The sequence below is a fragment of the Dipteris shenzhenensis genome, chromosome 7 (genome assembly GCF_047967505.1).
Source record: "Dipteris shenzhenensis isolate YYH24624 ecotype China chromosome 7, Dip_SZ_1.0, whole genome shotgun sequence".
NCBI lineage: Eukaryota > Viridiplantae > Streptophyta > Polypodiopsida > Gleicheniales > Dipteridaceae > Dipteris > Dipteris shenzhenensis.
In genome coordinates this window covers 35,276,815-35,290,263 of record NC_141602.1, presented here as the reverse complement: position 1 = coordinate 35,290,263, position 13,449 = coordinate 35,276,815, and the positions used below count along the sequence as shown (strand labels likewise).

At 44.4% G+C, this 13,449-nt stretch overlaps 1 protein-coding gene across 1 annotated transcript in view; it reads right to left on the bottom strand.

Annotated features, from left to right (window-relative positions):
• Positions 1-1,455: 1,455 nt before the first annotated feature.
• FAS2 (Transducin/WD40 repeat-like superfamily protein) overlaps positions 1,456-13,449 on the bottom strand; it is a 30,314-nt gene continuing 18,320 nt past the window's right edge. Inside the window, exons 9-12 of the mRNA XM_087376938.1 lie at positions 3,207-3,319; positions 2,767-2,908; positions 2,410-2,510; positions 1,456-2,313 (exon numbers count right to left, since the gene is read on the bottom strand). Coding sequence (XP_087233064.1) covers positions 2,015-2,313; positions 2,410-2,510; positions 2,767-2,908; positions 3,207-3,319 — 655 coding nt within the window. The 3' untranslated portion in view covers positions 1,456-2,014. The remainder of the gene's footprint in view (positions 2,314-2,409; positions 2,511-2,766; positions 2,909-3,206; positions 3,320-13,449) is intronic.

Here is a 13,449-nt window from a genome sequence, read left to right as displayed (position 1 = left end):
CTTGCATGGATCATCCTCTATCGTCTCATCATACACATTGCGAGTAAGCCCTAAACACAAAGCCATCCCATCTATGTCACCATAGTCTGACTTTAGTAGTGTACACCATCACATGTATGCATAGATCTGACTCTAAGTACTACAACATATGATGCAAGTGCAAAATAGGAGCTCAATCGTGACCATGTCTATTTGTACATAAGTCCTCAACATGAAGCTCTCACCTCCTCTGACATGCAGAAAAAACGCCTTAATGCATCCGGCTCCTCGAGTAATTTTATTTCAGCATCCATATGCTTTCACCTCTAACATGGATTGTATCATGTCCTTAGACTCAGTTCCTTCCACTAGTTAGGATCAACAGATCAACCATCAAGATATTATAGCATTAATTGAGCTATTCCAAAGTGCAAACTACTTGGATTCAATTTCTTCCCCCACTTTAGATCAATAGATCATTCCTCAACATGAGGACATTTATGCATCAACATAGTCATACCTCAATGCAATGGACATTATCATGTTTGACCATAGAGCAACTAGGTGCACTATAGCCATCCAATGTTCCAGTATGCATTTATGGCTATAGTGCACACTCCATACTTAAACATTAGTGGATATATCCAAGACTTTAGATCTATCATGAAAGGAGCATTTAGTAGCCGACATGTCTCGAGGACAGCTTATGTTTTTACAATTATATTTAGGCTTCTAAGCCTTTTCTATATCATCTCCTTAACATTGCACCTGAAATTAACAGATCTTCTGCCATGTACACATCAAATCACCTTTAGCTCATGACAGTTGACCATACAAGTTTGACATGATTGTTAATTTTGAGCCTCTTTGCCAAAGTGTAGTACACCAAATTTGCACATTCAGCCCTTACTTTTATGCAGCCCTTGGATCACTTTGTCTAGTGCAGTCTTCAATAATCTAACAGAAATTACTCCGATAACCAATGCCGTCAATTCTTTTGGATTAGTGACTAAACATACATATAAATGTCCATGAATACACGTACTCACATTTAGGTCTAGAACTAGACATACACAATTTACACACCTAACCTAAACCTAGACCTATACATACATACAAAGACATGAAAACACATGTACAAACATAGATGCAAGCATGCACGCACATGCAATTACATGCCTGCATGCATACATACATACATAGTGTCTGTTGAAAAGAACTAGTCGGACCACAAAAGCCACCAGTATTTGAAAGAAAGGAGGAATCAGTAAATCCAGAGCAAGATCTGTAAGGTGCATTAACATCAGTAGCCAATACTTGAGAAAACAAGAGGGTTCTTTCCAAGATCTCTGAAGAGAAGGGCCAAAGGAGGTATGTTTTTAAATTAGCTATACATGCACAGCAATCCTCACAGTTAAAATAGTTAGCTTTGAATTTCTCATTATCCAGAGACTCAGGAAGAATAAATATCCCTCTTCTTTTGTACCTGTGAAATAAGTATAATCCAGAATCATAACTACATGTACATCAGTAGTCTGCAATATGAAAAAAATGCAACTCGACGTGATGCATTCCAAAACTAGGCTGTCATTAGCATCTGTAAGAAGTTTTTTCTCTTAGTAGTTGTTAGCTGTGAAGGTTATCACCCAGAAAATCAGACCTGGTTGTTGATCATAAGCTTACAGCTTCTGAAATAATGTTAACATATAGATTTTTCAATCTTTTACATGGTACATAGTATAACATCATTACAAACTGGTGTGGTCACCACATTCTACAATGCTCCACCAAGGGCAAGCATTTGACTATTCCTTCAAGTTTCAAGCATGAGAAATCCTTCGACACGGGCTTGACATGTGATACCAGTACAAAATTTACGCCCTTCAGAAGCCATGTCACCTTTGCCTGGCCAGATTCGGCCACTTATCCATCAGATGAAAAGACTTTCAGAGGAGCAAAGACCACTTATGCCCGTCTTGTCTAAAGAATTCTGATGCTCTGTCACTAGGAATCTTGCAAGTTCAAATCGATTGCATCACTTGGACACAGAGCTTGACCCACCAGAAGCTTGTAGCTGTGAGGGTGTAGAATCAACGGAGATGGCAGTCGGTGTAATTCGTCTTAGCTTCACAGGCTGGATTTGTGTTTTTGCAATGTCTTCAGAGTTGGAGACTTTGGGTTTCTCAATACTCATTATAGATTGAGAGTTCGAGACTATAGGTTTCTCAATACTTTGCTGTAAATCTGGCAATGGTCTTACAGCGACAGTTAATGTTTGTACTGTCAAACAAGGCTCTGCATGCATCTCTTCTGTTTCTGGTGTTGCTTGTCCAACTGAACCAGAAAGACCCTTGTTTTCAGAATCTTATCTATATCAACTGAAGAAAATAACCACCATAATATGCAAAACAAAAATCTCACATAACCTACATTTTACAGGCAAAGGATGGCCCAGTTCTCCCTGATCAAAAGCCACCAGGGTACAAAAGCCATCTTGCGATGATACTGCCAAGAATTTAGCATCCCATGACCTGACAGATAGCTTAAATTGATGAATAATATAGAACAATCCTAAGATTTTGGAGGCATTTCAAAACTTCATTAATTCTGTTGAATTCAAAAGGATGCCTGATTCGTCTGAGTAGAAAATCAACACCCTTTTATATGGAATCCATGCATAAGTAGTGCTTAAATTTTCATCTGTTTACAAGTTTAAAAAGGGTACCTACAAGGGGGAGATGACGGAGGGGGGTGCTGGGTTAGTAATCTCAGAGTAAGGAAGCAAACCATGCTATATCAGTAATTGCAGCATAATGGAGGCCTGCAAGGACAGCGAGAGGATAGGCACTTTGAGTATCATAGACACAAAGTGAATTCAGAGTTGCCACAGCAAAAACCTGTCTATATGGAAGCTTGAAAACCTCTGCAACTGTGGAGCAGCAAACAAGAGGCAAATTAGACTGATTGTTCAGAAATGTGGCATTATGCAAACCAAAGCTCAAGATTGGTGATAGTTCCCACATTATGTGTGAGAAGCCAGAGTGGAGAACAAGGCCACTTTCCTAATGCGTGTATCACTCAAGAAAACATGCACATGTAAACGTACAAGCTCACAGTAGGCGTGCAAGGGCATGCATGCATGTACACATGTGCACACCTTTACATACAAATGCACATGTGCACACACAAAACTTTCAGAGTAAGAAAATTTCAGGTCCGTAATTTACCACTAAAATCATTATCAATTTTCTGGTCCCTGTTTGGTTGAAGGGGGAATATTACTGGACAAAATCGAACCGCGACAATTGGCTTACTTGCTCCAGGAAGCTGAAGAGCAGGCCTGCATCACCCCAAGCGCATTGTCAAGACATCATTTATTAAAACTCAATACATGAATTCTAAAGGCATTGTGTAGATTAAGAGATTAAATGCTTCAGAGAAAGAAAACTTCACTGTATGCAATGCATTTTCTCAATGCATAATCATCTCTGCATTGCATCTTTTTATGCAAGCAGCATGGGCTCTATTTGCACCACATGGCTGGATTGAGAACGTTGACTTAGCCCTGAGTTCTTGAAAGTTTGTGTATGAACAAAGCCTCCTGCTTGTCTAGATTCTGGCTCAACGGGGTGCTTCTTTGTCAACACTAGCTCTTATTATCGAAGACTCCATCATTATGGATCAACTCTTTCAATGTTGCCTGAGGAAATCTTTACATGAGATCTAGAGAAAGGCAGGCATCAAGGGCATGGGTCCCGAAAGTACAGCAACATATGCACTGGCCCAAGGCATTTCATGACATGCTTCAAATACACGACAGTTGCGCAAAAGAACAAGGGGAAGGCAAGTATCGATTTTGCAGTAAAGCATATGCAAGAGGTTTGGGAACAAGACCTGGTAAACATACAAGAGCTTCACATGGGAATGGCTAGCCCATGTCTTAAGGCTTTTGAGATGTGGAGAGCTTTAGGGTCTAGTCTCGAGAAAATATGAGATAATGTCCCATAAGGATCTCTAAAAGTTAATAAGGGATCTAGGCTGCAAACTTCCAAAGTTTAAGAGATTTGCTGATGTTGCACAAATGATGATGGCATGGCACCTGTGGGGAATGCTGAATGCATAGCCTGATATAGATCTATCACTGTCTGCGATCCTAGCCCAAACTAAATATGTGTGATCAATAGCCAACAATGCTGGTAAGATGTATTCTGTAATGCCGAGCATGAGAGAGTGTATCCTCTCCGTTGCCATCCAGTGTTCCTCTTTGGAAATGCTATGAATGCTCAATGCACGATCTGTGTATGAGACATCTAGCTAGACAGTGTGAAGTGGTCAATAATGTAGGCTTGCCGTACAGCTCTTGACCATCCTCACATGCCAATAACTTGCCTGCTGGAATCTGTAGTAGCTAAGGCTCACCTTAAACTTTGTCAATATGCTTGCCTTGTATATGGGGGTGGTTCTTGCATCTCCATACCTCAACAACAAGACAATATTGTAGCATGCCCGAATTCTTCACTGTGAACTCCATGGAAAGTTCATTCTTGACTTGGTACACGATGCTTTTGCTAAGCTAACAGTAATCATCCACATTGAAGACCGTAAGGAAACACAATCTCACCATCTCTCTTAATGTATAGGCTCGGTGCAACATTACTCCCAATAAAGCCCATATTTGAGATATAGTCATTGACGTACCAAATACATAGAGTTTCATTAAGAACTTAAAGTCTTTCAGTAACGCGTATCCCTTGGCAACCAATCTTGCTTTGTGTCTTTGATGAGAGGAGGATAGAGAGTGGAGTAAGCAAAACGTAAAGGAAATTTGATTGTCATCGTTTATGTGGATGCTATGCTCCTCATAGGCATTACTAAAGACAAAATTGCAGATTTCAAGAATGATCTTGATTTGCATTGATAAGCATCATCCTTGCATTGAATATGAACCTAAGAAACTTGCAAAAGTAATTTAACTGGGCTGTGGTTCAGATAAACCATCCTTATAGCTTTTAAAAGAAACACTGCACACACAATGCATAGAAGCACACAAGGTCAAGCATTCATCCAATGCACATAATTGCTAGAGCAACCCTTGTACCTCGGAAAATGTCAACTCTCACATAATTGCAACATTGTCCTAGTAACATTGCAAGGTTTAACCTACAAGAGATGTCTAGTTTAGTTCCAGGAGTTTAGAGGTGAAGGAGAGTACACATTTCATTTTGTAAGACTCGTTACCCTGCCCTAGTTACTTGAAACTCACAAAGTCAAACTCATGCTCTCCCTCATCCACAAAAGGGTATGTAGAAGCAAATCATTGGTGACCATTTGCAAAAAACTTACAAGAAATAAAAGAATTTGAAGGTGAAGGGGTAAAGCCCGAACACATTGCCACAAATAAAGATTGGAAAATGTGCCATGGGCATTTATAAAGATTGAGGTTACTTTTTTCATTTTGTGTAGACACACGCCTCCCAAGAGAGAAGAAAGAGAGGGGGCTGCCACATGGGCAGCACCTCACAGAGACAAGCATGGCTGCAAAGGACGGAACCTGTGGAAGGAGCAGAAGGCGGGGACAGCAAGCCCTATATCTGACCTGGCAGGTCGCGATGATGTCAGCAGCAGTACGGTTCAGTATGGCGCTGCACACATAGCTGGAGAAGAGCCTGGCAAAGGGCAGAACCAGCAGCAGCAGGGTGAACAGGCGCTGACATGGCTGGGGCCTGGTGGAGCAGCAAATGGGGCTGCCAGTGGGCAGTGGCATGCCTTATATAGGCTGGGCCCCTGCCTTGATTGGAGGGCTAAAGGCCCTAGAAGTGTGGGCCAAAGGGCCCTAGTTTTGTGAGCCCTTAAAGGGCTGGACCAGCAGCAAACTGGTCGGCCAGTATGAAGCTGGCTGGTCGGTTTTTTGCAGCAGGCCTTGAGCATAGCCAGCAGTTCCAGGGCAGACAGGAGCAGTAGGGAGCCTACTCTCTGGGCCTATCTACAAGAGGTGAGACAGGGCAACAATAGCTGCAGACTTAGCCAGGAATGGCTGGACCTTGGCTGTCTTCTAGGGCAGCAAGGTGCTGAGATCATCATCTTCTGGAGCAGCCATTCACAAGCAGGTTGGAGCAGTGGAACAGTTATCTTGGGGCCTACATTCACGAGGACCAAGGGGACATGTGTGCTGCAGACAAAGCTTGGCAGGGGCTGCCCACCTAGGCTGATTCACAAGCAGTAAGGTGGAGAAGAACACACTGGACGGAAAGTCTACAGACGCTCGAGGTGGAGCACGCGGGCTCGAGTCTAGAGATAGCCAGCAGATAGGAGAAGGACCTTGTGGTTAGATCAGAGGACCACACCATTGCTGGGACTCTAGATCTATCTATTTTGTATTGTGTCCATAGTTTTGGACGGAAATATATATTTTGGTGGTTTCTCTATCTAGCTGGTTCATTGTCTATTGATGAGTCTGCACATCTATATTATGCACATTAAATTAAGAAGTTTCTGATTCCACATCCCACACGCACACTGTGTGAGCGCCTGGGCATTACTATAAGTCTTCCACTGTGCATACCCTCTGTTGGGTCTTTTCTAACATGGTATCAGAGCCCAAGTAGGAGGCTCGCAGGTGTGGGAGCTTGAAGGCAGGGACCTTGCTGAAGGACGACCCTGATTCAGAAGCTCTTGGGAATCGACTTCCACGACGAGAGGATTGTGCCCTTTCGATAAGGAGGGTGACTCAGGTTCAATCAGGTGCGTTTAAAGTTCGTGGTCCAAGTTATCTGGAGATGTACTTTTGTTGCAGACCTTGCCAAAGGAAGGACGGGCTGAAACAGACCCTCAGAGCATGGTGCCTAGAAGACTCCAGGTTGTTCACTCATTATGAGGGACAACTGGAAGATCGTGACGGTTGGATTGCTCGAGTTCAGAGGCGGGAACGTGACTAAAGGAGGTGGTGCCAGGAGGTGCTACCAGAGATGGACCTGTGTACCAAGATGGTGTGCAGAAGCAGAACCAAACCTGGTGGAGCAGGAGCCACTGGATGAAAAGCCAGGAAAAGATTTCGACATCGAAGAGTTCCAGAGGACTACGACCAGGGAGTTACTGAAGCATCGTCATCGATGTGTTGGCATTGGGCCGAGATGTGTCGGTGAGAGGGGGTGTTGGAAAGGTCACCTCCCCATCTGTAAGCCCCCAAATGAGGAGAGCGTGGGGGAGGGAGACCTAGGGCAGGATGTGCCCAAGAGAGAAGAAAGAGAGGGGGCTGCCACATGGGCAGCACCTCACAGAGACAAGCATGGCTGCAAAGGACAAAACCTGTGGAAGGAGCAGAAGGCGAGGACAACAAGCCCTATATCTGACCTGGCAGGGCGCGATGACATCAGCAGCAATACGGTTCAGTATGGTGCTGCACACATAGCTGGAGAAGAGCCTGGCAAAGGGCAGAACCAGCAGCAGCAGGGTGAACAGGCGCTGACATGGCTGGGGCCTGGTGGAGCAGCAAATGAGGCTGCCAGTGGGCAGTGGCATGCCTTATATAGGCTGGGCCCCTGCCTTGATTGGAGGGCTAAAGGCCCTAGAAGTGTGGGCCAAAGGGCCCTAGTTTTGTGAGCCCTTAAAGGGCTGGACCAGCAGCAGACTGATCGGCCAGTATGAAGCTGGCTGGTCGGTTTTTTGCAGCAGGCCTTGGGGCCTATAAAAGGAGAGGCACTTGCCTCATTTCATCATCCAACATAGCCAGCAGTTCCAGGGCAGAGAGGCGCAGCAGGGAGCCTACTCTCTGGGCCTATCTACAGGAGGTGAGACAGTGCAACAAGGGCTGTAGACTTAGCCAAGGAGGGCTGGACCTTGGCTGTCTTCTAGGGCAGCAAGGTGCTGAGATCATCTTCTGGAGCAGCCATTCACAAGCAGGTTGGAGCAGTGGAACAGTTATCTTGGGGCCTACATTCAGGAGGACCAAGGGGACCTCTGCGCTGCAGACAAAGCTTAGCAGGGGCTGCCCACCTAGGCTGATTCACAGGCAGTAAGGTGGAGAAGAGCACACTGGACGGAAAGTCTATAGATGCTCGAGATGGAGCATGCAAGCTCGAGTCTAGAGATAGCCAGCAGATAGGAGGAGGACCTTGTGGTTAGATCAGAGGACCACACCATTGGTGGGACTCTGGATCTATCGATTTTGTATTGTGTCCATAGTTTTGGACAGAAATATATATTTTGGTGGTTTCTCTATCTGGCTGGTTCATTGTCTATTGATGAGTCTGCACATCTATATTATGAACATTAAGTTAAGAAGTTTGTGATTCCACATCCCACATGCACACTATGTGAGCTCCTGGGCATTACTATAAGTCTTCTGCTGTGCGTACCCTCTGTTGGGTATTTTCTAACACTCAGGTTGTCCATGCATAATGCAATGAACAAATTTATGCTGTTACATACAGTCACCGCTGTTGGATGCCTCATATGTCTGTGCAGTACCCATCAAAATATTAAGTTCAGTGTATCCCAATCGAGCAGGTACATGCACAGCCCAAAGACACAGCATTGGAATGCTGTAAAGCAATACCAAATCCATATTGTACTGGATACTTTCAGTTGGACTATTCTATAGATTTTGACTAAAGAAATATCTAGGAATTTTCTCATAACAAAATATCTAGGAATTTTCTCATACTAAGCCTATGGGTCCTGTTTGAGCCCATAAAGTGCCTTATGCAGCTTGCAAACTTTGTTTTCCTGACTAAGCACCTGAAAACACACGGGCTGACTCATACACTTCTTCATACAAGTCCACATAGAGAAACATTGTTTTGACTTCCAAACATTCTCTATGCATGTGCTGATTGCTAGCACATGTGTTTGGACAAGGAGGGCCTAAATCCTTCTGAAGGAAGCCCTGTAAATTAGGCCTGAAGCACATTGTGCTACAACAAATGAGAGTATTCAGTGGAACTCATGAACTATGCATCTACGCATCAGATGGACACATGGGACAAAAGACTCATAGTAACTGTCTACCTATCACAGACTCACGATAGCAAGGCACAACTCTGGTCAACAAGGCCTGTCAGGCTGACCTGGACTGTTGGATGGCTGACCAGACTAGGGTGGGGCCCTCCACTGCATTTGGCTGGGCCTTGTCCCAGCCCTACTGCCCACCACAAGGGCCTTTTTCCTGCTCGTATGCAGGTCTGTATGCAGCCCTACCTGCCCCACATATGAGGGGCTCACTGTTAGCTTGTGTCCATCCAATCCAAGCGCCAACCTAGGCCAATGAATGGCCACTACCATGGCTGTCCTGGAGATAGATCTGCCCCAACGGGTAGATCATTTCTCCCTCACCATTCCTCCTGAATGCCTACAAGTATCAATCTGTCACATAGGCGTGAGATTCTAAGTACTTTAATGTACTACAAGACCGTGACAACTTTGGTTTTAAAAGTCCAAGCGTGGACTTAATAATGTGTAATTAAACGCAGCATGGTGCCTAGCACATAAGCATAATTAATCCCTAGGCCCAAAGGCATTCCAAGGAATTAAAAGAGTGGTTGTTGGAAAATGATGATGTGGCATTTTTAATGGGCCCCCTAGAGGGCTATGTACCTTCAGTGGCCCCCCTAGAGTTCCAGGTGGCTCTAGTGCCTTCTACATGCTCCTTTGCCATTCCTGGACCTTCCTGGGCCTTCTAAATTTCACATGTGTGGTTTTCTCTCTCATCTTCTCCCTTTGTTGAGATTTTGGACTGGTTTTTCAGCCTCCTTCAGCTGAATTCCGTTTTTCTTCATAACTCCTCACCCGTTTGGATTCCTCAACTTCCGTTTGGCCCGATGGCTTCCCCTCTGCCTCCCCTTCGTAGTGATATGCCTTTCCCTCCGTGCGTTTGGTAGAACGGGCAGAGCTGAGCACTTCTTTTGCTGGTCGAATTTGCAAAAGTGGCTTTTTTGGGACCTTTTTGCTTCTACCGCCTCCTGGGCCTCTCCTCTTGCAAAGCTACAGCTTTCTGTTGAATTTCGAGTGGTCCCACGCACTGGTTGACTGGTTTTTCTCAATTTTGGAAGACTTTCCGGCGATGAAACTTCTCCAAAACCTTCTCAATGCATTCCTCTCTGAAGCACGCTTCTTTTGAGCCCAAGAACTCCCACTTCTTCGTGACAGAAGTGCTTCTTTTTGCATTTTTCAGTGGAATTCTTGCTGGTCGACTCTTGTAAATGCTCTTTCTTCATGCCTTTGCACTCCTCTTTGGCTGAGAATGCAATTGGGCATTGGCTACTATGTCCTCTTGGCGATTGAGGACTTCGTTCGAGTTTTTAGGGCTTGGTGAGTTGTGATTTTGCTGCTGCAATTTCTTTTTGCCATAAGCTATTGGTTGGTGGCCTCGTGTGCCGCCTCTTTCTTGGCTCACAGGTGCCCAGGCAGTGCTACAGGATCATTCTTTGGTTGGGTACTTTGCTGATTTTATTTTGGAGCTTTGAAAAGCTTGGTGAATGCCATCTGGAAACCACTCAAAGAGAGTGCAGCTGGGGTGCAGTGTGATTGCATCTAGACAGCCAATGGAATTACAATCGGAAAAGAGAATGCCTTTGGGTTGAGCCTATGGGTTAAGTGCACTTATGTGATGGTGTTCTATGCTTGAAAGCCTTGCGAAGGCTTAGTGAATTGGGGCTGTGTGCTCAGTTGCAGGAAGGTCTCCCAGATGCAACTTGTAATCATTTCACTGTGAAATATAAAGAAATACCGAAAGGGGCGCCACGGTGTTTGGGGCCAATCGGGTGCACTTGTCTATGTTCGTTGAGCAGGGGCATTCTAGCCTCCATCCCTTTTTCAGTGGTTTTGTTTGTGAACAAATGGATAAATGCCAAATGGTGATCATGCAATGGTTAATGGTTGTGATATATGCTTTGTGAGCTGTAAATAAGTGCTGAAGTGATTAAAGGTTTAGTTCCACTGCCCTCTGAGTAATTAGAGGCCGGTTTCATTGATTCCGTTGCCGGGACACCACACACTCTTTCTCAAGAGGTGGGCCTCGGTAGTTTGGTGGAAGGATATCTTTGCTGCACTTTTTGACGGCTGAATATTACAACCATAAACATGGTGAGTACCCATGAGCAAGAGAGCTCCACAACTCCTCAAAGGAGAAGGCAAGAAAGCCTTAATGATCCAACTAGTGTACAGCTGCAGGGAGCACAACAAATGCCTTTTGAGCACGCCACACATGAAGCTACAACTGAGCTCAACGGTGATACTAGTTCTAACAGTGAGTCAGATGATGCTACTATGTTGAATGCACAGCTTGCAAGTGCAGTGACTGCTTTGACTCAACTGGCTCAAAATTTGGCTCAGATTATGCAAACAAATGCCAAGAAGAAGAAGAAATCAAGAAAGCACAAGCACGGAAAGAGTGAGTACACACATGCATCAGCTTCTCATGCCGGACCGCACACTCATGCATCAGTTTCCCATGAGGGACAGCCATCAAAAATGACTCAAAAAGTGACTTCCAAGAGAAAGGAATCGCCCAAAAGAGCACTTGAGAAAGAGGTACAAAAGGTACAGCCAGTGCAACAGTATGAGCAGCCAGCACAAGGCCTTGGTTTGGGTACTTCTACTCCTCAAAATAATAATGTGCAGTCCATAAATGTGGCTCAACCACCTCAACCATATTTGAGGCAGCAACCTGAATATTTTGGTACACATTCTATCTTTGATGCTATGTTGATTTCACCGCCAATTGGGCATAGAAAGCAAGCCATGTATGACAATGTGGGAATGCAGCCAGGCATGCAAGCCACAGCATATGCTCCCATGCCTAATGTTCAGCCAAGCATGGCTCTCCCTAGTGAAGGGAATGCTGCAAATATACAGCCATCTTTGGGACAGCCAATATCAAATGTATATAAAGAATTTAAGGATGGTGGTTCTCATGTCAAGTTTGATACATATAATGGAGTACAGGACAGGTACAAAGCCCTCGCATTCCTTCGACAGTTTGATGCTGCATTTCTTAAGGGTTTGTTTACAGAAGCATCCAAGATGAGGAAGGTTGCCACATTTTTGAAAGGCAATGCACTTAAGTGGTACACCAACCTTATGCTTCATGGAGATGCACCTACTACTTGGCTGGAATTTAAGCAAGTGTTCTCTTCTACTTGGCTTACTCCAACTTTTGAAGTTGAAGTACTTTCACACTGGCATGACTTGTCATACAAACTTTGCAAGAATCTTGATGATTACACCCAGAGGTTTTGGGATGTTTTGCTGCCATTGAGCTCTTACAAGCATGTTTCTTTGAAAGAGCAAATAGAGAGGCACTGTTGTGGATTGCCTAGTGGGCTACGTGATTATTGCATCAAAACCAAGGTGGGTTCTATGACTCAATTAATTGAGAATGCAAGGACAGCATATGCATGGATGCAGGAGAAGAATTTGGGCTTTATGGACAGCAAGAAAGAAGACAACAAATGGGCTGCCAAACACCAGGATAAGGACATCAAATCTGAAAATAAAAATTATGGCAAACGACCGTTTCAAAAGGGAGGAAAAGCCCAATTCAAAGCTGGTCAAAGGCGTGGACATCCTAATAAACAGCCCCGTACCAAGTTATCTGATGAAGAGAAAAAGTCACTCATGGAGCAAAACAAATGTTTTATATGCAAAGGAGAGGGACATCGCTCTTATGATTGCCCATTCAAGAAAAGAGACAGGTCAGATGATGATAAGAATGGTGATAAACAGGCTGATCGGAAGGGCAAAAGGCCTAAACCTTCCGCAGGACTTCTTCCAGATGTGATTGGGAGTTTGCCACATGCACATGATGAAGAGGAAATGAAAAAGACTGAGATGTGCAGAGCATGGGGAAAAATCAGAAATCAGAATTGCTTGTTTTTCTTTGATTCTGGGGCAAAGGCGAATTTCATAACTCCTGATATGGCAAGAAGGCTTGGCATCAAGCCTGAGGAAATGGAGCCATCCGGCATGTGTGATATGGCCAACCCTGAACTCAACACACCTGTCACTCCTATCATTGGCAAGTTGAGGATGCATATCCAGGGATATCACAATGCAGAGGACTTCTACATTATGCCTTTGCCAGAGTGTGATGCTTTGCTTGGCATGCCTTGGATGTACAGGGTGGGGGCTGATGTGCAAATGAGAAACATAGAGGCAAAAATCATGTACTTGATGTAAAGTTGAAAGGGGAGTCCATCCCTGTAGTTTCAGCTTCTTGTATTTCCAATGTAATAAAGCGCCATATTTCAGCGTACTTGATTTTTGTCAAAGAGGATAGCCAACCAGTTCAGGAAGGCTCTACTCTTTCTGCTCTAGATAGAGAAAGGGCTGCTTTTATTTTAGATTTTCAGGATTGTTTCTCAGATGCACTTCCTCAAGAATTACCTCCCAAGAGACCCGAGGATCATCAAATTGATATAATTCCAAGAAGCTCACCGCCTAATATACCTCCCTATCGTGTCAGTAAGGCACAAC